A 26439-nucleotide genomic window follows, 5' to 3' on the forward strand; every position below is an offset into this window, starting at 1 on the left:
ACGGGCTTTGTGCAGGCTTCACCTCCTACAGAAATTAACTCGTGCTGCCAAAGAGTGATTTCACTGGAGCCAGAATGACTGTCGCATGTTTACAGGACGGAGACGTTGGTCGATCAGTTTCAGAACCGTGGATGCGTAAAAAGCGGCAAAAAAATATTTCAGCAAAGTCCTTCATTTCCCCCTGTACCCCACCCCCCCCCCCTCCTGGTTTAGTGAATCTAAATTCCATCTGGCATGTGGCTATGGGGACAGTCATCGCGCGTAAGGGCTATGACTGACCGAGAGCTGCCGCAAATGTTGCGGCATCGTTGTCGTCGTCCTCTTCATGGTTGACGCCTCCTGCCCCGGACGCTGTCCTTGCTCGAGCAGATTCCCCCCCCTGCTCCGCACTCGCATGGTTTGACGACCTCTAGCAACCCCCCCCCCCCCCCCCCGCTGGCCGTCGCCACGGCAACCTGGCGATGATGTCACGCTTGCGGTGTGGCCGCCTCACCTGGGAGGATTAACAGAGATGAGCGCTCGCTCGTGCGCTGTTCCAGTCGTTAGGCATGTTTTCCGTGTGCGCGCGCTCGGGAACGTGGGCGATGCGGCGAACTGCGCGCACTCCCGTACGTCCCGGCGTTTTTAGCGCTGCCTGCAGGAGATTCTGCTATTTTAAATGCTCGTCTCTTTTTAGTTCTGAAATGGTAATGTCATTTACAACAACAACAGCAACAAAACCAGAGAAAGCCTCATTGGGTGGTGCGGGAGGGTTGTGAACGTTTGTAGCCCTGCCTGCAGGAGGTGGTGCTATTTTTAATGGTCGTCTGTTTTTAGTTCTAAGATGATAATCTGAGTTACAAAAAGAGCCTCATTGGGGGTGGGAGCGTTTTCACTCTGCATGGTCTTAATGTGGACGTTGGACAAGTAATGATTGATGATAATATAGTACATGCGGTATTTGCGCCATTCGAATCGCGCAACGCTTTCACGATGGTGCTATATTTTACAGACTTGTGTTTCACAGTAGGGAGCGACGTTGCTGTGCAATCCCAATTGAGTAATTTTCAGGTCGTTTATTTAATTTGGCGCATTTGAACCACGTCGCCAGCACATAATGGTAAACTCTTTTCGAATGACTTGACGGGGTTTTTAACGTCTACTGTGAAGCAGACGCTGCGTGTTTTGGCAGTTAATGCACCCGCAGTACTAGCCAGGGTGGCTGCTGGGTTTGAATCGCAAACCTCTGCAACGCGCGACAAACGCTGTACCGCTGGGCCATGTTGCGGCCCCGAATTATTCATTGACCTGGTGACGAAAACGGTTTATTATGTTCACAGCACTTGAATTGGGCATTGTGAAAAAGAGCTTTATAGCTAATCGTATTCCTCCAGTATAAATAAAGATGCTGATTCCTAATTGAATCCTGCACTCAAGAATATGTTAGTTATGTTTTCTACCGGTTATATGTAAATTATATGCCAATGTAACCTTTGGCCTCATGGTACGAATGAGACTAAACAAACGAGCAAGCACATGAGACATTACAGAGCTGATTGTTACTGTGTGTACGATCTCATGTTTACTCTCTTGTTCATTCTGATCATGAATATAATGGAATATTTCACGTAGAATTTGCATGGGGCAATAATAGTGTATTCTTTCACGCGTCATTTACTGCGTGTGTCATGACCGTGTTTAGGAATTGATATTCAAGTGATGAATCCTCACAAACCCAGCGACAAATGTCCACTGGAAAAGCCTCGCTGCGTGCACACGCGTGCGCGGAAACTCATTTCGTCGCACGCCCATGTTGGTGCTTCAGCGAAAAACTCTGCCGCCCCAAAAAACACCGCTTTCGGCAATCGCGGCTGTTATTGGGGCCCGGGGGCGTGGTAATGGGCGCACCAGAGCCATGCAATGGGAACGGAGAGATGGATGGGGGGTTAGTGCTGCCGATTGGCTTGAGCACGCGATGCTTCGGAGCAGCGGTGCTTCGCACGACGGTGCCGTTTGTCAGCACCACAGATCAACGTCCTCCGCCGCCTGTCATCACTGCAGGGGTCAAGCAACAAAGGCCATGCACGACCTCTCCTCCCTCCATCGATCTCTGTCCCCACTGCCCCACCCCCGTGCCCGCACGGCTTGCAAAGGGGTGGCCTCTGAGCGACGGGTGAGACGTCGATAGTGTGGTCACAGCGACGCGCCGTTGTGGTGGTGGTGATGAGGAGGCGTGTACGTATAGTGGTCAGATGTACGTTGCAGTGGCGGTGGTGAAGCACATGTGGTAGTGTTGGAGAGGTGTTTGTGTGTGGTAAGCGGTAGTGTAGCGGTTAGCGCACTGCGCTACGAATCCGGTGACCCAAGTTCTATTCCTGCTCGTGACCAACACCGGTGGCGATTGTCTATACAGGCCCTAGTCCAACCCTAGGTCGACTTGGCCTCAAATTAAGTACCTGGTGCAGTGTGTAAACATTGCCTCTAGGGAGAAAAAAGTGGCCTGGCATAGTGATGGCCACCCACCCCTTGTGTACTGTGCCGGCCTTCATAGGTGCTCGCTAACAGCACTTGCCCAACAGTCTGTTAAGCCTGTATGGAGGAGCTTTGTCTTTGGTGAGGCATGTGTCACAAAGACGCCACGGCAAGCACGTCAATAACACCACGCACATGTTTTTTTGCCCGGCTCAAATTTTCCATCACCTTTAACGCAATTAATTTTCACAAATTCCAGACTTGATTAAGTCGGATTAACGCGAGCGAGGCACAATTAAGTAATCAGCGGGACGTCTATGAGTTTTTTTCTTTCAGCCGAGTTCTCGCGCATTGTGACCAGCGACCATTGCTTAAGGTGGTGGTACGGGGGCTGCGATTTGTGTGCAGTGACCCCGGGGGGCACTCACGTGGAGAGACCCGCTCAGCGCCGCCTCTCGTGCCGCTGCCTATGCAGCCCGTTCCACGTTCTCCCTCCGGACGACGTTCTGTCCTTCGCACGGGCGGACATGTACAGCGGTGCTGTCGACCGTACCCTTAGAATAGAACGCTTTGGGTGGTGGGGGTTTGCAGACTTTGATTTGCCGTCATTCTTGGAGTAAAGCAAGTAGGCTGCTGGGCAGGGTTCGGCAACCTGCGGCTCAAGAGCCACATGTAGCTCTTCAGGGACTGCTTCGCGACATTATTTATTAAGGACCACCGTCTCATATTCACATGCATTGATTGTGGCTGTTGAAATGTGTTATTTTTACCGAATTCGAACACAAATTTTCGCTTCTTGCTACTTTGATTGCCGACCCCTGCTGATGATCAATCTGCATAAACAAATCTGTAGGTGGTGTCCCCTCGCAGTGTTGGTTTTCTTCAGCTGCCCCTCCCCCCCCCACTCAAATGTGACAGTTCTTCAAATAAAGGGAACTGGGCCATGCATCCTAAGTGGGGTGGGGGTGTGGAGGAAACACTCTTGCATTTATGCGGCTGACATGAGAGGGGACAGTGGCCAAGGAGCACCTGAGCATGGGGACAATTTGACGTGCGGGTGCTATAATGGGTTTCTTAAAGTGATAATAGTGTTTCGTGAGCGATAATAATTTAGCCATAATTACAACTGGAAGAACTGGCACATGATCACGGCTGCGGAAAAGCACCATGCTTGTGGACCTTGTAATTTTCTCAGCAAACCGCGACATTATGATAATAAAAATCCCGCCGTGGAAATTGGATGCAAAAAAAAAGAATCCACTCCCTTGACCTTTTACTTTTTTTTTTCCCCGCGGTCTAATTTGTCTAGAAATTGGAGAAAATTCATTGTAAATTGCGCATCAATTTTTTGCGCGCGTAGAGGAAACGTTGCGCGTGCCGTGATGGACGTTTTCATTTTTCAGCCGTGGACGTGAGGTCATGGGAATGTGTCCCTCCCCCCCCCGCACCAACGCCGGGCACCTCACAAACTTATCTCATGACCCCCGCCCGTTGATTTCATCGATTTCCGGCGGCTTCCCAGATAAGAGCGACCCGCGTTGAAATTTCACGCGCGTGCGGGGCAGCACGGATAAGCTCAAGCTTTGATTGAGCGGCTCGAATTGTTGAAGAATTCCGAGGGCGTGAGGCGCAAGGGTGTTGTTGCAGCCCTGTGATGTCAGCGCAGTTTAATGAGCTGCCCTTTATTGAACCAGTGGAGAGCTCCTCGAGCTAAGTTGTTTGTTTTGAATGGGAAACCTGAGTCACCGTCAAAATTAACAATAAACGGGAGGTGGCCTGGTGGCTCATGAGGGACTTATGTCACATCAGAGAACTGAGCAAGCACCGCTGAGATCCGTAATTCATATGCAGCTTTGAGCCGCCCATGATTAAATTGGGATCCCAAGTGTGGTGGGTGGTTAATGCTTTCAGCCCAGGCACCAATGGCTGCACCAAAGACGTCTCGGTAAATGTGTTGGTTTGCTTTCTTTCGGCATATTACATCTCTTGAAAATGAAATGTTTACTATTGATTATCGTGCGACAGACATTGTTAGCCGACCATGTAAAAAGTGTGCCTCTCGTGTGGTTTAAGACTATTGTGAGGACTTCCATTTTTTGCCATGTCAGTCGTCGCGTCTTCTTCCAGTGCCTTTCCCTCGCACAAGGTGTTGCACTTTCACTGTTGAGGTGATTTCTAATAGACATGTTTCAGCCTCGGAACGTGATGCCGATAACGCAATTTAAGTCTTAATTATGAGAAAGGCAAAACGTTTTAAAATCAAAGGGCCCTCATGGATGTGTAATCACCCATCATTTAAAATCGATCTATGAGAATCAAATGCTGCATGGAACTACCTGTATTGAAAATCGATTATTTTAACAGTGTAGGTTTTATTTTTTTTATCGCAGTGCAGATTCCGTGGATTCCTCTGAAAATTGTTCCAGCGGCGCAGATTCTGTGGATTCGTCTGTAAATTCTACACGTACCAAGGAGTGAAATTAGTTGTTTCGTGACCCGAATTTTGATTTCCAAACCACGACATGGCTTACGGCATTGAGTATCAGCGTAGAAGCAGAGACGCAAACGCCTCATTAGTGTCATCATTAGCATAGAGGGCTAATGTTTCATCAGCCGGAGTTGGGGCCATTGCCCATAATGTCAGCCAATTATATTTCTGTTTTATCAGGCATTAGACATGTCACGTTTCACCGTCCCCCACAGCGTCACCGTTTGGCACCACAATTTCATTCAAGAATTGATTCCTTTTTTCTGGGTGTTTGCACAGTCTCCTTTTGTTCCGTCTTGTTTGTCCATGGCAGCATTGGCATGTAATTGGCACACATTGGAAATGATCAATTATTATACACGCGTTTTGCATCGTCTATGCCCTAGTCCACTGGTTGCTAGTTCAGACAACTAGCAACCAGTGGATGGCGGCATAGACGAGAAAAACAAGTTTTTACCAAGGTACAAAAACGTATGTCCTGTGCGTGTAGAGTGAATGTAAGAGTAGATTTTAATTCATGAGATGATGAATATTTACATTCCTCTTTTTAAGTGTTTATCATGGAGGTCGTGAGCATAGTGTTACATGTTAGCGGTGGGGGCGGTGAGCGTAGTGTTACGTGTTAGCAATGGGGATGGTGAATGTAGTGTTATGTATTTGTGATTGGAATGGTGAGCGTTGAGCAAGTTGGTGAACCCATCTGTACGGAACATTGAGAATTTGCCGCTTGTATGCGTGATGGTTTTTGTCCAGGTACCCTATTTCCCTCCACATGCAAAACAACTCACCCAATGTGCATGACCTTGTTGCAAAAGAGTATTGGAACTCGTTGAGTTTTTACTGGATAAACATCTGCCATTTATATTATTATTTTGGTGACTAACGCATAATCACGGAAGCACGGGTTTCCCTTGTAATAACGAGGATGATTCTGAAGTGGCCTCCACCCAACTAAACAAAGGACACGTTGCCCAGTGGAGCAGCCATTCTGGTTTTCCCTTTGTTTCGCGATTTAGCGGAGGTCGACAATTGTGCCTGACACATGCGCTGTCCGGAATGCACGGTCGAAACTTGTTTATCTCGAATCGTCCGGGATGTTCTGCACGGCTCCAAGTAATTGATTGCCGCGTCAACTTTCGTAATGAAATTGAAGTGGAGCCCGCGCCATAAACTGCGGCAGTAACGACCCTCTTCGTCTGCCAGCTCGGTGATTTATGGACTTTAGTTGGGCATTGTTGGGCATTGCTCTCGCACGCACAAACTTACATTGCATAACACGTGCACTCAGCACTGGGGAGACAAAGATGGCTCGGCCTTCTGGCCTCGTCACCTGCTTGTGCGCACCATACCGTGTATGAGGCTAGATGCGGGGATCTTTGTCTTTCTATCGTGCAGGGAATGGTTACGCGGTAGTTGATGCGCTGCATGATAATTCCGGCGACCCTGAGTTTGATTCCCGATAATGGGTAACGTCAGTGACTGGCCTTGATTGAGAATCTCACAATCAATTTGCCATCTCCAACCCGCATCGTCAAGTATGGTCAAACAAGCCACGTGACCGACATGGCATGTGAAGTCCTTGAGCAATGGATTGGCAACGGGCTTTAAGATAACAAACTACGTGATAAATACATACATTCATACATGTGAAGTAGTACCAAATATTTTGGGCAGGCAGTTGCCATGTTAGGACATAACAGGTGACGTTAAGGGAGGTGGTGTTTATGTGGTTTGTGTTTGTGCTCCCACCGCGAATGCGGTCATTTGGGTTTTAAAAGCATCAAAGTGCGTTCCGCTCACGCCAGGAGGGAGCGTGCTCATCTTCTTTTTTGCAACCCCGAAGCCAGATGTGGAAATTCCACATTCCTATTGCAGCAGCCAGTGCCCACAGGGGGGGCAATCATTATTGATTTTCATTGAAATGGTGCTCACTGGTCGTATTTGCTTGACTGGCTGATCGACACCACACAGGGATTTTAAAGTGCACTTTCAAAGTGCGAGGCACCCACCATGTAACCACCGCACCACCCAGCCAAATATTTAAAGTTTTTCCTGCAGCAAAAAATGCATTTATGCAACTCTGTCATGCATGTTTGGGCTTTAAAACTTGGTCTGCTTAAAACCTCTACATGGACTTCTTAGTATTTAAGTTGGCAAAACTATGGAATACCCGTTTTCCTGTGCCAGTGCTCAAGTCGTACATTCCTTGTAGTTGATCTGTAAACGTTTGCCGTAAAAACTCACTCAGACCAAGGCACCAGCCTTGAAAAATATTTCTTTTACATTATACTTTGACCGACTGATGCCAGCGATGAATACCATAAGTCATAAATAATAACTATTGCTACCCTTTGTCAATCCCCTGCTGGATGAAGTCCTTTCCACACCGTATGGGTCATGGTGGTTGTTGGACAGTACTTCACGATGCCGGTCAGTGTGGTTTTTGGTGAAGCAGGAGGAGGGCCCAGTACCAGCGCAGGTATAAAACTCCACTGAAGTTAGCCACGGCTGGCAATCGGATTTATTTTCCAATGGGACTACTGGGTCTCCACTACTCTTCCTCCTGGCCATGAAAATAATGGATGCGTAAACATAATGTGCAAAAAAGGTAGCACGATGACAGGGCATTCTGGATTCCAATGACAATAACAGATCATGAGCAAGAAGCCTTGTAATTTCAAATATATCCGATACAATAAATGGCTTTGGGATCTCACGATCCTTGGTGGGCCTTCGCATTTGTGCTGTGCTACCGTTCTGATATACCTTATTCCTCAAATATTTGACGATGCATGAAGTCTGTGTTTGGATACTTTGAAGGGTTACGTTCAAGGACTCCCCTGCGCCATCAGGAGCCGCAAAAATGAAATGCTCGGAGTGATTGAGCACGGTCACTGTAATCACTGTAATGATAAGGTTGGGGTGTCACTCAGGGCGGTATCGCGGTGAATGCTGAGGATAAATTGTGCTAGGAGGTACGAATCTGCCCTAAATCTCGCTTGTTGGCGGGAGTGGGGTGAGGGGGTGGGTTGGGGGGGTGGTGATGCTCGGTTCGCGTTGCGCTCCGTCTGGTTGCGGTGGTGCCGTGTTCACGGCGAGTGCGGCGAGACATTCTCCCTCCAGCACCAGAAGCCGTGTGCGGCTCTCACCTTGTAGATGCGCACCGAGTAGACCTGGCACGATACGACCCCCCGCGGTGACGTTAATTGCCTCAATTCGGGGCCCGCCACTCGATTCACCCATTTGTAATTTTTTCGACTCAATTTTACCATCGTCTTCGTTTTGGTTTTTCTCTACGTTTCTTATATGTATAGTTTTGTTTGCTCCATTTGGGTAAATTTGACAGAAGCATATTCTGTGCATATTATTTGCATGACATGTAACATTCTTAAACAGATGATGTGGTTTGTTTTCAATGGCCACAGGAATGGATTTTGATCATTGTGTGCTGAGCACTAGTTTGTGTCCTGTGTATTTGACATGAGTGTCAGGCTCTGGTAATGGGAAATAATACTTTATAGGTATCATCAAGAGAGCCATAATATTGCGTGAGTGACATCACTACATTGACGATGTATTAAAACGTATGGTCTTGAAGGCACAGTGATGCAATTATATTTCTATCGTGACACACTCTGACAGTAACTTTAAAGCCTTGTCACATTCGTATAGCTTCATGCTCATGTTGGCCATCTGGGACACACATGCGAGGCACATGTCTACAAGATAAAGCGTTTTGTTCTTTGGGTTGCATCTTAATACGCCAGTGCCTGCCACTGACCAGGCCATGAGTTGTGGCCTCACATACAACACTGATGCGCACTCTGCAAAGAGATGTTCACCATCTGTCATTCATCCAGAATACGGGACAATATTTATAGATGCATGTCGGATCTCACCGTTAGGCCAAGCCAATTTAATACAGTATGATGCACTGCTACCTCTCAGTTCCAAATAAGGATTTTTTAATCTCGCAACATAATACTCGTAGCAAACATGGAATGGGATTGGGGAGAAAAACCCAAGGGGAATTTTTTTTATGGCTTTGGTACGATCATTTGTGACCAGGCAACAATCCTCATCTTGCTACCGTGGAGTTTAGTTTATTTTTACACAGTTTGCAGTTGAGAAGGTTAAGTGTTTTGCAATGAGCAAAAAACACCGGCCAAAAGTTAACTCAAAAGACTTTCTCACTTGCTCGCTTGCTCCCACCCGACTGACTGCCTTCTCTTTCACTCGGCTGGCTGTGGAAGCTGTTAAACATTCTCTTGGGAGATGGCCGGGTGGCTCAGCGGCCAGTGCTGAGCAGCCACCACTGAGACCAGGGTTTGAATCTGGGTTTCAGTCACCCTTGATTAAAGTGTATTGATTCGATGGTCTCAGTCCATTAACTAATGACCACGTGCACAAAAAAGCAGATCTTATTTGATTTCGTTGTTCACTTCATTTGTCTTATTCCAGCTTTGAGAATTAATTTGTTCCGTTTGATTGACACGACAGGACCATTCGTTGTAGGGCATTTAAAAGGTGTGCCCTGAATGCGGATGAAGAGTTCTATTGAAGTGACCTCTGAAATAGTTGCATGACACTGGCTTCTGGGGTCATTCACATGGCGATACACCGCTAGCTGAGAGAGCGCAAGTGGAACATCATTTGTTGGCGGAATAAAACATTTCTCTGGCCTTGAGAATTTTCCTGACATTTTTTTGCAGCGCGGTGCTCAGTCGGTCGAACTTTAAAGGAATAATAAATCTCCCCGCGACGCCGTCGCCGCGTCAGGGCAAGGCTTGTTTGTACCAGGCATCCCGGGCGTCGTGGTGGCGGCAGCCGCCGGCACGCTTCATCGGCCGCGAGAGGCGCTGGCGTCGCCAAGTAATCATCGCACGTGAAATAGTCGCGGCTATTTTATATTTGTTTCGAGGTGTGATTTAAAGCGCCGGAACGCCAATCCCCAGGACCCGCTTGTAAATGAAACAACAAAAGGAGGGAGATTGAATTTGAAGGAAAGGTTTTTTTTTTTACTCCCTCCCTCTTAAAGCGTTTTTGGAAAAAAACATCACGTGCCCGCCCAAAGCTACATCCAAAAAAACATTGCGTTTGGGCCAGGGCCCCGCAAGGGAGCATCATTGGCAGATTGAGTCCAAAGCTGCCCATGTCGTAACCCCCCGCCTTCCTCGCGATAACATTGCATGATGGGTAGTCCAACGTGCTGCCGCCGTCACAGCCGACACCAAGCTCCTCATTAGGGTGCCTTCCTTGACTGAACTTGATTGACACTGGCCTCAAACATAAAATGATCCCGGGCTTTGACCTCTGCATCCCCTTGAATTGAAGGCTCAATGCAGGGCAGTTGTGTTGCGCTTGGAACACTGTACTGCATTTTTTTCTGGTCCAGGTTTGATTTCTGGCTAAGATGTACAAACCGGTATCAATTGGTGTCTGGACCTCTCCCGAGCCTCTGCTAGGTCGACTCGCCCATAAATGTGTGTGAGCATCAAGGCTGGGAAAACAAAGGTGGCCAGATGTGGTTCTCGGCACACCCGTCTACACATTTCTGGTGTTAATAGATACTCCTTTACGGCATACATTGTAATTAAATTTCTTGTACAATTCTAAATGTTGATTGTTTGTCTTCTTGTGTGTGTGTTTGCAGTGCATTGCAACAGGCGTGTTTGCCATCCTTCTCTCCAAGAACCTGCAGAGATCTTGCTTTGTAAGTAAATAAGTAACAGAATTGTCACTCACAATGTGTGCTTGTACAGCCTTTTTTGTCAATCCACTGCAGGATGATGGCTTCCCTACCCTGTGGGTGGTGGGGATTATTCGACCATTATTATACTTCTCTACGCTGGTTAGTGTAGCTTCGTGACGACAGGGAGCATAGACAAGTTGGCATAGAAGTACAGTACAACAGTAGATTATGCTCCCAAACATAGTCCCCGCAGCCCTATCATAACCAGCTTATACGGTACATGCTGGTCACCCGTCCGTGCGCTGTCCAGGCTCAAACCTGCTTAGCATCAGATATCTGTTGAGATAGTAGACCCATTGTAGGTGATTTGCAGCTAATTCAGCACTCGGAACAGCAATGTGTCGATGGGCCACATCTTGATTCATAAGACTGAGTTGAGCTGATACTCGCTAATGGTTTGCCTTAAGTCTAGATTTGAAGTTTTCGTGACTGCAAGGATCCATACTCTTTGGTTCTTTTGGTAAAGTCACGTAGATGAAAAATAATAATAAAATGAAAATAACTTGATTAAATCACGACGTTTCGGGCGCAGCACAAGCGTCCTCCTGCCACTGCATTGATTGAGAAAGCAAATTGATCAATAGATTAAACTTATTTGAATGTATGTGATTAAACAGACCCACTTGGTCATTTTTTTTATTTTCTTACCACCCTTAATTGTAATCATAATCATTTTTAAATCTAATATTAATAATCTTTGTTTACAAGTGTCAATACTTACATTTTTCTAAATCATATTCCAAGCTGTATTTTAAACAAAGGAGGAAATGTAATTGTTTTAGGCCAGTTCATGATTTTTATTGCTCAAAGAATGAACAACTGAGTGGTTCGGACGTGTTACACAAATACAAAGATCCCCCGTATAGCCTTAACAGACTGTAGGGGCAAGTGCTGTTAGCGAGCACCTATAAAGGCCGGCACGACACACGAGGGGGTGGGTGACCAACACCACGCCCGACCGCCTTTGTCTCCCTAGTGGTGATGTTTACACATCGCACCAGGTACTCATTTGAGGCTGAGTCGACCTAGGGGAGGCCCAGTACCGATTCAGATAATCGTCACTGGTGTTCGCCGTGAGCGGGAATCGAACCCGGGTCACCAGGTTCGTAGCGCAGCGCGCTAGCCGCTACACTACCGCTCCTGTGTCACACACACCCACACACACCCACACACACGTACACGTGTAGGAGATTCACTGGCTAGCCACTGCATAAAGAATGCTGCCATTGTGCTTGCCATCCTAATGTGCTAATTACGCAGAAACTGCATAACGTTGGCAATCTTTCCCAAAAACTATACATATTTAGCCACTGGTATCGGTAAACTTGTGCGGTAAGTTTCATCGCAATAGGTTCAGGGGTTTTATAGTTCTAATACTTAGCCGGTCAGTGGGGTTGTTTAGCCATACTTCACCACACTTGTCATTGCGGGATGGTGAAGGAAGGTCCCATGACCGGTACAGATATCACTCGCCGCTGATGTTAGCTGTGGTTGGGAATTTAACTCGAGTCACCAGGTTCATATCACAATGGTACGAATTGCACATGTGCGGCCCCATGTACCCGGAAAGCACACCTCACACCCTCACAACCGTACTGTGATCCCACCCAAAATTACACTGCCACACTACATCCCACATATCAGCAGTGAAAATGAAATCTGTGACCCTGAGCAACACTGTATATCTGCTTGCCTAATTTGATCCCTCACTGTGTTGGCCCGGTGCAAGGGCAGGCAGAAACGATGTCTTGGGGAATGAGCCTCAGTCTGGGTTTCGCCTCTTCAGCCTCTCTCTCTTCCCCACCCTACCCCCTCCATGCTTTCTGTCCTTGGATACCCCCTTGAATTTGTCACACCCGCAGTGAGATGGACCGGGGACAGGGAGGCAGCACTTGACTTTCTTTTTTTTGTGAAGAATTATTATGGCAGTGAAGGTACGAGGTGGAGGAGCTTCCTCCCCCTGGGACGGTCACGGCAAGCGGACCGCCCGCGTAGTAGTGGTGTCGGTTAACTACCCCGGAGGGTGACACCGCATGGCCATTTCAACAGGGGTCGCTTCTGTACACAAGGAAAAAATGGCATTGCATTTGTGTAGCGCATTGCAACGTCAAGACCGCATGAAGTGAGAACAATAAATCCCCTAGATAATGTATAGTTCCTATAAAACGGCAATTTAGAGAGTGAAATTTTTACAAAAAAAACGCTCTTTGCTGCAACATAAAACGATATTGAAATCGATTAAAAAATGAGTCGAACGTGGTTTGAGAATGAAAGTTTTGCTGAATGGGTGACTTGCTGAGGACGGTAATGAGTTTCCAAGGCCTGCAGCGTAATATTAAAAGGTTCTGTCACTCTTCGTGCGTGCTGTGAACGGACGGAGCCCCAATATTCCTGTGCCATGTGAAAGCAGTGAACGAACCGAGACGAGCACACCGGAGTTCAGTCGGCCAAGAGACATCGAGTCCATGTAGAGTCTTTTTATGAGCTTAAAGTAGAACCATGATGTCTACTCTGAGTGAATTGATATGCCTCTCTCATCCAGCACCCGGTGGTCTTTCTTCATGCTCTGTACATAGAGTTCTCAGTCGTTGGTCGTTTATATGCTAATTGTTAGCCCTGAGAGCTAGGGTTGGCTGATTCATGTGAAAATCCACATTTATTATATCATGGGTGGGGGGGGGTGCAATCATTGGTGACTGGGGCAAGACCATTAAAAACATAACACAACTTCTGGTTTAACCACGGGTGGCTGAAACTCAGATCTGAACCCAGGATTTTAGCGGTACGGCCTCGGTGCAGTACTGACATCCTGACATCCATTATGAGTTCATTGGGATATTCTGTCATAAAATGTTTCTGTTTAACAGTTATTTTTATAATTACAACACAATGGTTCGGAACCAACAACAGAGATTAGCGCTGCCTCATTACTCAATTCGGCGCAGAGACCCTTAATCTCAAGACCATTTCGGGAAAGATCCGGTGTGGGATGTTTGGCCAATTTCTCGTTGAGCATTTTAAGAAGATGGCCTCCCCTCGCCTTCCCTGTTCCTAGATTACATATCCATTCCCCTTCTCCCTTCCCCAACCAGCCCTGGTCTAGCCCCCCTGATTCTCCCCACTCCTGTGTCCATTACCATGGCAACAATCAGACCTTCCTGATGTGGGTATGTTCAATGGGTTGCTTATGCCGTCCGACATCAGCACCACATGCGTGGTGTTTGTTGCATTGTGATGAATGTGTGGGAGTGAGTGTGTGTGTGTGTCTTTGTCATGAGGGGCATTTGTGAAGTGGTTCGCGCATTGCGCTACGAATCTGTTTGATTCCTGGCCAATCGCTAACATCAGTGGCAACCGATATCACAACCTCTCCTGCACCTTCCCTAGGTTGACTCAGCCAAACATACACACACGTGATTGTGCGTGATCATCTGCACGATGGTTTTGGTCACACGACCGCCTCCCCTCATGTACCATGCAGGCCTCAATAGATCCTAGCTAAAAGCATTTGAAAGCTAAAAGTACAATGGTTGTTAAAGTTACACGTGGGGTATTTTGTCGTTTTCTGTGTTTGTATGTGTGTGTGATTTTATAAAGGGGGTGCGGTGGAGCATATTTGTCAGTCAATCTGGTGACCTAGGCTCGATTCCTGTCCCCCTGTCCTCTGCTGTCCACGATGGCCATCACTCGTAGCAAATCGGTTTCTGAATCAGATCAGCTCGGCATTAAATACGTACCTGGTGAAGTGCGGTGTCAACATCAGTCACTGGGGAGTGGGGAGACTAAGGTGGCTGAGCATACATCATGTGGCCTCCCATCACTGCATCACTTGCACGCCATGCCTGCCTTGCTGGGCAGGGATATAACGACTCACCCCCTCCGCGGTTTGAGTAAGCACAAATATTCGGGGTCCCGATTCGGTTCACATTTCTACGATTGTTCTTCCTCGCTGGTTCACGTTGACTCCCCACTGCTGCTGGGTATGCAATGATTCACCCCGAGCGAATTGATGAATTCTCAAATACAAGCCTTTCTTTGAATCAAGCATGTAGTCTATATTCACCGTCTCAGTTGTAATAAAAAAAAAGTTGGTCTTGTTTATAAAATGTTTACTGCATTATCCCGGGCATAACATTTGCGTAGTGCGTAATTTGCATAAAACAAAAATAATGAAATACCGCCCACACAATTTGATGCATGTTTCACGAACGTAAGCGTAGACATTGCGCGACGACGCTACGAGTTGTTAGGTGCCCGGTGATTGCAGAGTTTTCGTGAAACGCAACCCAAGTATGATGCAACGTGACTCCTTGTTTTGTCGTACAAAATTGGATGCGTCCACGACAACCAAGAAGTGGTCAGCATAGCTGCAGGGACAAAAAAACGGAGATGCCGAGGGACGAGAGGGCACTCTCCGACGGTATCCTGAAGCACAAGATTGGTGCTGGATACAACCACATGTTCGCAAATGTGATTTGTTACTTTGATCCTTACCCGTGTATCGATGATTCAATATTAATGTGCAATTTTATTGAAGGACTCTGTGTGCTGTCTTGGTGTGGTCTGGGACTGTTCTTATTGTTCTGCTGCCCTGCCCAAGCTTGCATTTAGCGTTGAAAAATCGGCAGAAATGAACATGCTTGTGCAATGTTTTCTTAGTCAGTGACTTGCTTACCTTTTCTCTTTTGCATTCCTATCGGTTTTTTGTATTGTTTGTTGTAACTTGCCGACCCGCCCCCCAACTGGGACATCTGTGAAAAGAGCTTCATAGCTCATTGGATTCCTCCTCCAGTCTAAATAAACTCTGATTACCGATTATTCCGTCTCCTCACTTGCCATGGCAGCAAACGGGTCTTTTGGTGACGTCCTCGCTCTGCTGCCTGCTGACGGCGCTGTGCTGGGTGACGCTTGGCCTGGCCGTGGTGCTCACCGTCAAGAGCAATGGCCGCAACCTGGAGCAGGAGTGTATGGAGCCTCAGGAGGTGGCTCGACACCGCTCGTCGGGGCAGTCTGTCACGCAGATGCCCTGCGCCAGTGACCCCTCCCGCCTCTACGTGAGTCCGCCCCCCCCCCCCTTACCAGCCTTGGGCGCCGCGGTAGTGAGATGTTATCTACCTTGCCTGGTGTACAGGTGGTCGTGGGTTCAATCCCAACCCTGACGATGCCTGTATATTTGGAATTTGCGTGTCTCTCACCCCGTGGTCGCGTGGATTTTTCCCCGGGTCCTCCGGTTTTTTCCCTCCACATTTATAAACATGCGTTTGAAGTATTTGGCTCCTATACATGTTGTACTTCATATGGCTATCATTTGTGGAAAGGTTGCTTCTGAACACGAGCTATATAGCTCAGTGGGCCTTACCTATAAATAAATATAAATATTAAAAAAACCTTGCCAGCATCGACCAATGCTGTCGCCACATTGCCACGGACATTTGCCATAGCAGACCCGAGCCGTGCCTTGCACGTTCCACGAATGACCCGGCGCTGTGCCGCTCGATGTACCAGGCCCCTCCAACGCCATCCGCCCCTGCCCGCTGGAGGAAAAGAATCGTAATTATGTTGAAGGATTAACATATCACTGGGTTATGTTAAGCTGTGCCAAGCTAAAATCTCATACTTTAATTATCATCACAGCCACGTGGTCTTTTTTTTTTAAACGCCTTTGACCACAGCGTCTCTTCAGCATTTAGGCCTTGACATCACGACCCTTAAAGAGCGGCGATCCACTCTCAACGGCGCCCGAACGTCGCATGGTAGATGTGGTCACCTCCACCAGGCACCTACAATAAGAAACCTGGATTCACATTGAGCCAGGCGTGGTGGAGATGCACATCTAATCCATTGGGCTGCAATGTTGGCAGGAGATGGCAATAGAATGAGTAAGTTTATGAAACTATCTGTGTGAGCCTTGAAATGTCATTCGCTCGTGTGTACGCGGGGCTTATCTGAGAACTCATTTACTCCCACATGCTGAGCACCCCTAAAATGATGTTGGTCAAACATCTGAGGGCAGGACCCTCTTTAAAATTAGCTTGAAAAATCTAGTGAGGCTTTCCTGGACGTATAAATAACTTTTTTTTTCTTAGACTTGTCGCCATGGTGTGTAATGGCTAGAACACGACTTGCAATCCAGAGGCACCAGTTACATTCAGTTTACACAATGTGGCCAATTTCTTATTCTCCTGCGTCTTTCTGCCCAGCAGTATAAATTGGTACAACATCATCGGTTTGAACGGCAGGTCAAGTGTATTTTATATAACTAGGTGAGATCACAAGAGACCCGGGGTAGTCTAATTTACAAAACGGACCCAGGCCATTTTTGCAGGTCACATGTGGTGGGGTAAATTGTGGGTTCTCACTTCTACCAAGACGTTTGATCGGTGTGGAAAAGTAAGCCAAATATACTCTTGAGGGGCTGGCTGGAGTTCCCACTCAGTCGCGTGAGCAAGCAAAATATAATTTAAAATTTACATCCATGATAACAAAGATTGAATATATGTCAAAACGCAGCTGGTAGACACTGCCGGATGCAATGGCCGTGTTGTGTTCCACAGGGGGAGGGTGGTGGTGTGTGTTCTGGAGCGCGTGTGAATGGCCTTTGTGAGCCTAAGTGTGCTAGCCTGAAATCCCGCCGCGTGTGCAGGAACGCGTGCTAAGAGCTTACGTTAACAAAACATCTCAACTGTCCCTAATGCAAATACAGTTACCCAAGGCTGCCTCCAAAAAGCGATAATGAAATATCAACTCGCTCTCGTCCAATCGAATAAGAGACGTCCAGTCGGTTGGTAGGAGGCCATTGTAACAGCGACACGGCACAGGAACTGGCTGCAGGCAGACGGACGCCATCCACTCCAAATCAAATGAATCGTCTCGATTTGTGCAAACATTGCGGTCCCACTCATCTCCACTAAGCTGGCCAGGTGGCCCGGCAGTCGAGCTAGCATCTCGCAGGCGGTAGAGCTAGCATCTCGCAGGCGGTAGAGCTAGCAGCTCGCATGCAGTAGAGCTAGCAGTTTGCATGCGGTAAAGCTAGCAGCTCGCAAGGCAGTAGAGCTAGCAGCTCGCAAGGCGGTAGAGCTAGCAGCTCGCAAGGAGGTAGGGCTAACAGCTCGCAAGGCGGTAGAGCTAGCAGCTCCCAAGGCGGTAGGGCTAGCAGCTCGCAGGCGGTAGAGCTAGCAGCTCGCAGGCGGTAGAGCTAGCAGCTCGCAAGGCGGTAGAGCTGGCAGCTCGCAAGGCGGTAGAGCTAGCAGCTCCCAAGGCGGTAGGGCTAGCAGCTCCCAAGGCGGTAGGGCTAGCAGCTCGCAGGCGGTAGAGCTAGCAGCTCGCAAGGCGGTAGAGCTAGCAACTCGCAAGGCGGTAGGGCTAGCAGCTCGCAGGCGGTAGAGCTAGCAGCTCGCAAGGCGGTAGGGCTAGCAGCTCGCAGGTGGTAGGGCTAGCAGCTCGCAAGGCGGTAGGGCTAGCAGCTCGCAAGGCGGTAGAGCTAGCAGCTCGCAAGGCGGTAGGGCTAGCAGCTCGCAAGGCGGTAGGGCTAGCAGCTCGCAAGGCGGTAGGGCTAGCAGCTCGCAGGTGGTAGGGCTAGCAGCTCGCAAGGCGGTAGGGCTAGCAGCTCCCAAGGCGGTAGGGCTAGCAGCTCGCAAGGCGGTAGAGCTAGCAGCTCGCAGGTGGTAGGGCTAGCAGCTCGCAAGGCGGTAGAGCTAGCAGCTCGCAGGTGGTAGGGCTAGCAGCTCGCAAGGCGGTAGGGCTAGCAGCTCCCAAGGCGGTAGGGCTAGCAGCTCGCAAGGCGGTAGGGCTAGCAGCTCCCAAGGCGGTAGGGCTAGCAGCTCGCAAGGCAGTAGAGCTAGCAACTCGCAAGGCAGTAGAGCTAGCAACTCGCAGGTGGCAGAGCTAGCAGCTCGCAGGCGGTAGAGCTAGCAGCTCGCAAGGCGGTAGTGCTAGCAGCTCGCAGACGGTAGGGCTAGCAGCTCGCAGGTGGCAGAGCTAGCAGCTCGCAGGCGGTAGAGCTAGCAGCTCGCAAGGCGGTAGAGCTAGCAGCTCGCAAGGCGGTAGTGCTAGCAGCTCGCAGACGGTAGGGCTAGCAGCTCGCAGGTGGCAGAGCTAGCAGCTCTCAGGCGGTAGAGCTAGCAGCTCGCAAGGCGGTAGAGCTAGCAGCTCGCAGGCGGTAGAGCTAGCAGCTCCCAAGGCGGTAGGGCTAGCAGCTCCCAAGGCGGTAGGGCTAGCAGCTCGCAGGCGGTAGAGCTAGCAGCTCGCAAGGCGGTAGAGCTAGCAACTCGCAAGGCGGTAGGGCTAGCAGCTCGCAGGCGGTAGAGCTAGCAGCTCGCAAGGCGGTAGGGCTAGCAGCTCGCAGGTGGTAGGGCTAGCAGCTCGCAAGGCGGTAGGGCTAGCAGCTCGCAAGGCGGTAGAGCTAGCAGCTCGCAAGGCGGTAGGGCTAGCAGCTCGCAAGGCGGTAGGGCTAGCAGCTCGCAAGGCGGTAGGGCTAGCAGCTCGCAGGTGGTAGGGCTAGCAGCTCGCAAGGCGGTAGGGCTAGCAGCTCCCAAGGCGGTAGGGCTAGCAGCTCGCAAGGCGGTAGAGCTAGCAGCTCGCAGGTGGTAGGGCTAGCAGCTCGCAAGGCGGTAGAGCTAGCAGCTCGCAGGTGGTAGGGCTAGCAGCTCGCAAGGCGGTAGGGCTAGCAGCTCCCAAGGCGGTAGGGCTAGCAGCTCGCAAGGCGGTAGCGCTAGCAGCTCCCAAGGCGGTAGGGCTAGCAGCTCGCAAGGCAGTAGAGCTAGCAACTCGCAAGGCAGTAGAGCTAGCAACTCGCAGGTGGCAGAGCTAGCAGCTCGCAGGCGGTAGAGCTAGCAGCTCGCAAGGCGGTAGTGCTAGCAGCTCGCAGACGGTAGGGCTAGCAGCTCGCAGGTGGCAGAGCTAGCAGCTCGCAGGCGGTAGAGCTAGCAGCTCGCAAGGCGGTAGAGCTAGCAGCTCGCAAGGCGGTAGTGCTAGCAGCTCGCAGACGGTAGGGCTAGCAGCTCGCAGGTGGCAGAGCTAGCAGCTCTCAGGCGGTAGAGCTAGCAGCTCGCATGCGGTAGGGCTAGCAGCTCGCAAGGCTGCGAGTTAAAATCCTTGTTTTGGGTTGCGTTGCCTCAGCCCACCATCCCTCCAAGGTAATAATATCAGCACTTCTTTGTGGGAAAGTCAACAGTAGTTGTTGTAGAGATACAGTGACCCTTGCCATAGAATTGTGGAATTTCCACCGCTGGCTCAGGGCTGTAAACAGGGGATGAGCCACCACATCAATGCTCATTTGACCCGGAAATCACTTTGCCATCTCCATCGGTGGTCGTAAAGGAAAATTATCAAAAATTAACTGCTCTTGAAGCTAACCACCTCGGCCACGTCTGGGCTGTCCAGCGTGAACATGAAACTTTGTTAATAAGAAAAAAAATCCTTAGATGGCATGGCCAGGCATGTCATTATGCCACTTAGGGTGTCAATGACATGTCTGTATTTTGTTAAATATTAATATTAACATCAGTGGAATAATGTCTTAGTCATCGTCATCATTAGCTATGGTCAATCCACTGCTGGATGAAGTATGACAGAGTGCCTGACCATAATTTTAATCTTTTGTTCTCCTGAATGATGCTTCAAACCCATGTCTGACTGCCTGGGACACGCAAACAGCCTAGTTGGTTAGGGGCAGGATGAGAGGTGTTTTTGGGCTGGACTCTTTAAACAACAACAATAAACTGTTGACTTCTCACAAAGTGTTCCTTATTTGATGTTGATATTTGGCTGAGTTTATCACCAATCAGAATTTGATCTTACTCTTTCGATTGTGAGTCATTCTCTCAGACTAGAGCACCACCAATTTGATTTACCACCCATTACTTCACGGAGCTGTTAAAGAGTGACGCCCTGAATTCTTTCTGCATTTCTATCACGACACAGCTTGTCCCCTCCGCACACACTTTGCGAGTTGGTTCACACCCCGCCTCCTCCCAGGCCCGTTGTCTGGCGCGTTCCAGTTGGCACCTGCACGCGCACGGGTTGCGGAGTTTTCTGGGTAATAGAGATGTCAGCCCGTTAGGCAAGCTACCGCGCGTGCGTACATTTGTACGCGCGCGCGTGCGTTATGACGCACCCCCAATGTGGCCATCCCTTGGCCGCGCGACGCCTGCCCCCCTCCATCTGCCGGCTGCTCCACGTGCGACCTGGCGCCCGTAGCATGTTCCGCGGCCAGCAGGCTCGCTGCTCACTGCGATCGGGAGCCTTAAATGGGGCGTGATTCATGGCCCCCGGGGAGGAGGGGGGGGTGGCCCGTGTTCTGCTTTTTCGCCGTGACGTCGCTCACGAAGGAGCGGCGAGCGACGGAGCTGATCTGGAGAGACGTGTTGCGTCTCGGCTCGCCCGCAGCGTTCACCTCGACTTGTAACACTCGTAGGGAATTTAATTTGAACTCGGAACGTGGTGGTGGTAGTGCTGCTGCACCACGCCTGTAATTATGCACTTTACGATTATATTTTTTTACGTAATTTCTTAATGGCACAAATAAGTGCGTACACTGAAATTGTGAACGTGCAAATACGATGCAAACATATGCATTTGATATACCGATGTTACATTGAGGTTAACGGAAGCACACAAAGCTGTACAAACGGAATGGTAAAAATTATGATATTCCATAAGACAGAAAAAAACGAGACGAATCATGACACTCCCCCCAGTTGTGATATGTCATTGAATCGCTGGGGTGGGGATCAATCAATACATGCCTTCCCATAATCCCGTTCTGTGTGGGTCACAAAGACAGTAAAACCTGAAATTGCGAGTAACTTGGTCTGCGAGTGTTTTGCAAGACGAGCAAAAATTTGTAAATAAATATTCATTTGATAAACAAGCGAGGTCTTGCAATACGAGCAGTACGTATGCGCTTTGTCTACCGAGCGTCACGTGATCACAACTGATATACACGTGCTTTGATATACGAGTGCTTTGGATTACAAACACGTTTCTGGAACGAATTATGCTCGCAATCCAAGGTTTTACTGTATGTTGCTGTGAGACTACCAGACAGCTATTCTGTGGGGTTGTCAAGATGTAGCAGGACAGCAAGTTTATAATTGACCTTGCATAAATATATCTCCGTTACGGATTCATTCAAAACTTAAGATCCTCCTAAACCTGCCCGGCTGCAATAAGGCCGGAAGGTGGTTGTGCAGCAAGTAGGTTCATAAACGTTTATCTGTGTACACTGTGGAGTGATATCCTCTAGTCTGCATGGATTTTCTCCAGGCAGGCTGGTGTCCACCCACATGGTATTGTTATTGTTGCTTTCAGCCTGAAACTTTCCACTGTTGGGCAAAGACCTCCCCGATTTTTCTCCTCCTCTTCCTTGTCTTCCATTGTTCCTGTCCACAAACTTTTGTCATTCGTTTTGCTATCTCTTCCCCTGAGTGATCTCCTATCAGAAGTTAATTTTGTCCATCTCTCGTCAGTTCTCGTGATGTTCAATAATACTCGAAATGGATTTGTTAAAATATTCTAAGCCAGAAACCTTTTGAAATGGAGCCACGAGACTCATTTATTAAATCTTTTACAGATGAATAAATGGATTCCATATTCAATGTCGTGGAGCGGCAGTGCAGTTATTAGTGCGCTGCGTTATGAACCTGGCCCACCTGAGTTTTGTTCCTAGCCACAGCTGGCGTGTGATATCTGGACCGGTCCTGGGTCTATACCTTAACCAGCGCTCACTGATCAGCGTGGTTAAGTATGATAAACAACCCCCATGACTGACACGGCACGGCCTTCATCTATCAGTGGATTAACTAAGGGCTGTAATTGTTAAATTACTGTTTCTCCTTCCTAAAACCCCAACATATGTTTCTAAAAATATTAGGCAGTTCTCAATATTTTCCCTTTGCTTTTATAAGGTCACGCTCACATTTGGGGCTCCCCTCTGTACCCACACGCGTGTTGTACCTAACAAAAGTTTAAACCGAAACAGGGTATTAATAATATAAAGGGGTGTGAGTGGCTGTGTGTGTGCTCCGTGTGCCCATTTAGGGTGCCCAGGGTTGACTCAAACTGCTGCACAGCTCTTTGTCTTTTCTTCCTGGCCATTTGCCAGCACCGCAGTGTTTTTGTTTTTCATAAGATTTTCGTGTGTTTTTTGTAACCCCGGTCTCCCTAAAGGGATTACCTTCGAGAGAGAGAGGGCCCGGGGAGGGTTTTTTGTTATGCCGAGAGGCAACGGTATTTTCTTACGAATCGCCAGTTCCCACGACGCCGCACATCGCTAATCCGACATCCGAGCACCAGAGTCCCCCCTACCCCCCCCCCGTCCTTTCACACTTGCCTTCCTTCCCACCCAAAGAGATCCGTTTCCAAGAAAACGTGACATTACACACTAAAGCAGTGGTAATGACAAGAATATTTATTTGCGCCCTTCTATTGTATTATTTTATATGATGCTCTTTGAACGAGATGCACACACACACACACACAACGGCTTCCCCTTTAGCTGTATCTACTGTTGGGGCAAGTGCTGCTAGCGAGCACCTATTAAGGTTGGCATGGCACATGAGGAGTAGGAGGAGGAGGCGGTGCCAGAACAGGACTGTCTGTCTCCTAATTGCCAATGCGGATGCTTACACTTTACGCATATTACCAAGCATTCGTTTAAGGCTAAGTTGACCTCGGGGAGGCGTGCGTAAGACAGATTCATATTTCACTTGCTACTGATGTGCATCGTGGTCGTGAATTTGCATCCAAGTCGCGGGTATAATAGTGCACGCCACAGACCACTACGCCACCACGCCCCACACAAACACTGGTCACAAGCAGTGCTCGCTATCTTAACCAGCATAATTAGGAATACAACTCCACTGCAATGCAAAGTGTCGTCTTAAAACGCTATATAATCGAAGCATAATGTTGGTTCATATAATAATGGCAACATAATGCAAGCATATGCTTCACAGCTATAATCTATGCAGCTGATAAATTGGGTTTGGTGGATTGCTTCCACCACACCCACATGGTGGTGGGTGTGGTGGCATGCGTGTGGCACACCCGCTTCGAGGTGGGAGCGAGTGAATCGCGCAGAATGCGTCCGGTTCAAACGAACGACAGCCCCAAAGTGCCTCCTCTTGTTCCTCTCTCACAGCGTACTTAAGGCTTGCCCTTCCATTACATCACGCAACCTCTCACCAAATCTCCTTCCAGTAATAACTCACTCCTGCCTTTTCAGTGTTTCGCTGCTCTCATAATTGTCTCGTGTGATGTACCACCATTAGCGTCTCGCGATACGTTTTGAATTATTTATCATTGTCGTTTACGAGGTGGGGGGGGCGGGGGGGGGATGGAGCGGTGTTGGGGGGTGGGGGGAAGCGCCGAGGAAGGAGGGGAGTTTCTGAGAGATTTGCAAGCAAGAGACTTAAATCTGCTGATTTACAATAAATACACGTCAAACACAGCGTGTTGTTAAGACGTAGGAAGCTCGAGGTGGCCGGGTGGCTCAGAGTTCCGAGCGCTGGGTTGGCACCAGGGATATCCTGGATTTGGATTTCGGCAGATCCCTGTGATTAAACAGGGTTCTCAAGTGTGGTGAGTTGATGACCTCTTAGCCCTGTCACCGACCACTGCAAAAAAACCCTTAAATTTGGTTTTGCGCATAATTTGGCTAAATTCCAACTCTGACATGTATAAACATCAGTTTAGTTGTCTTAGGACAAACATTACTTTCTGTAGCACGGTGGGTGGGAATCTGTTGCCCCCTTCAGTGTCGCCCAAGGATCTCTCGAAGGGATCTCCGAGGCATTTGTGTAATCGGTATCCTCAGGCCGCCCTTTAACATGAAGGGTTGCACTGCGAAAGTTCCTCAAATGGATTCTTCATCTTGTGACATGTTGTAGCTGCGTCACCCCGAGCTATGAATGCCCTGATAGTGCATTGTCTTTGTGCCGTTTGGCGTTCTCTGGTCTGACACTGGTGAGACTAGGCCCTAAAGAAGGCTGTTTCTGGTGTAGACCCATCAGTTTCAAAGACAATGCCTTTATTCTCAGAGCAGGGTTTTTTGCATTTGTGGTTGTTGCAGACATGATTCCTTGCCAATTGTTTATATTTGGTGTTTGAACATCTTGACACCGGTTTTATTGCCAGAAAGGGTAAAACCTATTCATATTTTTCCATACTTTGATACGGCAAAAAAGGTCCCATGTTGATAATGATGTTGTTGCGTCGTTTCATCTGCGATGGCGATTATCCCCCCCCCGCCCCGTGCAGGACACCACGATGGCCCTGTGGTTGACAGAAGTGCTGATGGCGCTGGTGGAGATGGGGCTGTCCATCCGTTGCATCATCGTGGCTGTGATCCTGCGTGGATGCGGGCCGTGCATGCGCCCCGCGCCCTACGAGAACCACACGCAAAAGGTGGCGGAGGCAGAAACATTGACCATACCGGTCGTATAGGCCTCACCGGATGCACCGGCCACACCACCACCACCACCACTTACATCTCACCGTCTCTGCCAGCACAGACACAGATCCGTCATCCTTTGCGAGAAAACGAAAAATTCACAAAACAAACAACTCTGGTCAACCAGGTACGCAACGACGCATCGATTAACATCGATCGGTGTCGAGTCTCGCGTTTCCACGACGCGTTCATCGGGTCGCGCACATGAATCGGCCTGTTTAAGACTTGCATACGTTGTGCGTGATTGCATCATTTAAACAACCGTGCAGCCACCTGAGGTGCTACACGAACTGCACGGAGAGACGAGTCACGAGTGGGGCGAGCGTAACACGTGACTTGCTCGTCGGGCAAACGTGCCCCTGGTTTTTGAGCTCGTGCTGCCCCTGGCTCGAACCGGCTCTACTCGTGTGGCTCCTCGCGAGCGGCGGTTGCCTCTCTTCGATAGAGCCACCATTAAACGCTGGTTCTGAATCAGAATCGGAAGCTTTATTTATACTGGTGGAGGAATCCGATGAGCTATGAAGCTAAATTTCGATTTAAAGCTTTCGTGACTGCAAGGATTCATCTTCTTTGGTTCTTTCGGTAAAGTCACGTAGAATGAGAATAAAATAATAAATTAATAAAATAACAATAAAATTCTCACGACGTTTCGGCCATGACACAAGCGGCCTTCATCAGGTGAAGGGACGAGACTGTCTGGAGGACAGCGCTGGAGCGAACACAGCCAAGCTCAGACCGCGACCTTTAAGCTGTGTGAGAAGAAACAGAGCGTCTTGACAAAGGAATTAGCATAAAAATTAGCATTTAATTGGCGGACTTAGCATGATGAACGGTGTAGAGGGGGTGAACATGTGCAGACCGGCGAGGGGGGGGAGGGGGAGTTTACATATTGATGGTGTGAAAAGGGAATTTAAGCTGCTGCGAAAGTTTTGGATACCACTACTTGGCTGTGTTCGCTCCAGCGCTGTCCTCGAGACAGTCTCGTCCCTTCACCTGATGAAGGCCACTTGTGTTGTGGCCAAAACGTCGTGAGAATTTTATTGTGTTATTTTATTTTATGAATTTATTATTTTCTCATTCTACGTGACTTTACCGAAAGAACCAAAGAAGCTATGAAGCTCTTTTTTTTACAGCTGTCCAGTAGGGGCGGGGTCAGAAAGTTACAGAGGTTATGGATGTCTTTGTATGTTGAACTTCCTTCGCACCGTACGTCGCTAACCGTGTCTCTTCACCCCTGACAAAAGTCCGAAGGACTGGCGGCAAATGTTAGACTGAGAGAGACGAATATTGGCGGGT

General features: G+C 48.8%; 1 protein-coding gene across 1 annotated transcript in view; it reads left to right on the forward strand.

Moving 5' to 3' along the window:
* The window catches only part of LOC116946572 (keratinocyte-associated protein 3-like), a 51160-nt gene that overhangs the window by 15280 nt on the left and 9441 nt on the right, over nucleotides 1-26439 (forward strand). The window contains exons 3-5 of the mRNA XM_032961600.2: nucleotides 10593-10652; nucleotides 15536-15745; nucleotides 24951-25097. Of these exons, the coding sequence (XP_032817491.2) occupies nucleotides 10593-10652; nucleotides 15536-15745; nucleotides 24951-25097 (417 nt within the window). The remainder of the gene's footprint in view (nucleotides 1-10592; nucleotides 10653-15535; nucleotides 15746-24950; nucleotides 25098-26439) is intronic.

Source organism: Petromyzon marinus, chromosome 27 (genome assembly GCF_048934315.1).
Source record: "Petromyzon marinus isolate PM22_M1 ecotype Great Lakes invasive population chromosome 27, UKy_Petmar_22M1.pri1.0, whole genome shotgun sequence".
Lineage (NCBI taxonomy): Eukaryota > Metazoa > Chordata > Hyperoartia > Petromyzontiformes > Petromyzontidae > Petromyzon > Petromyzon marinus.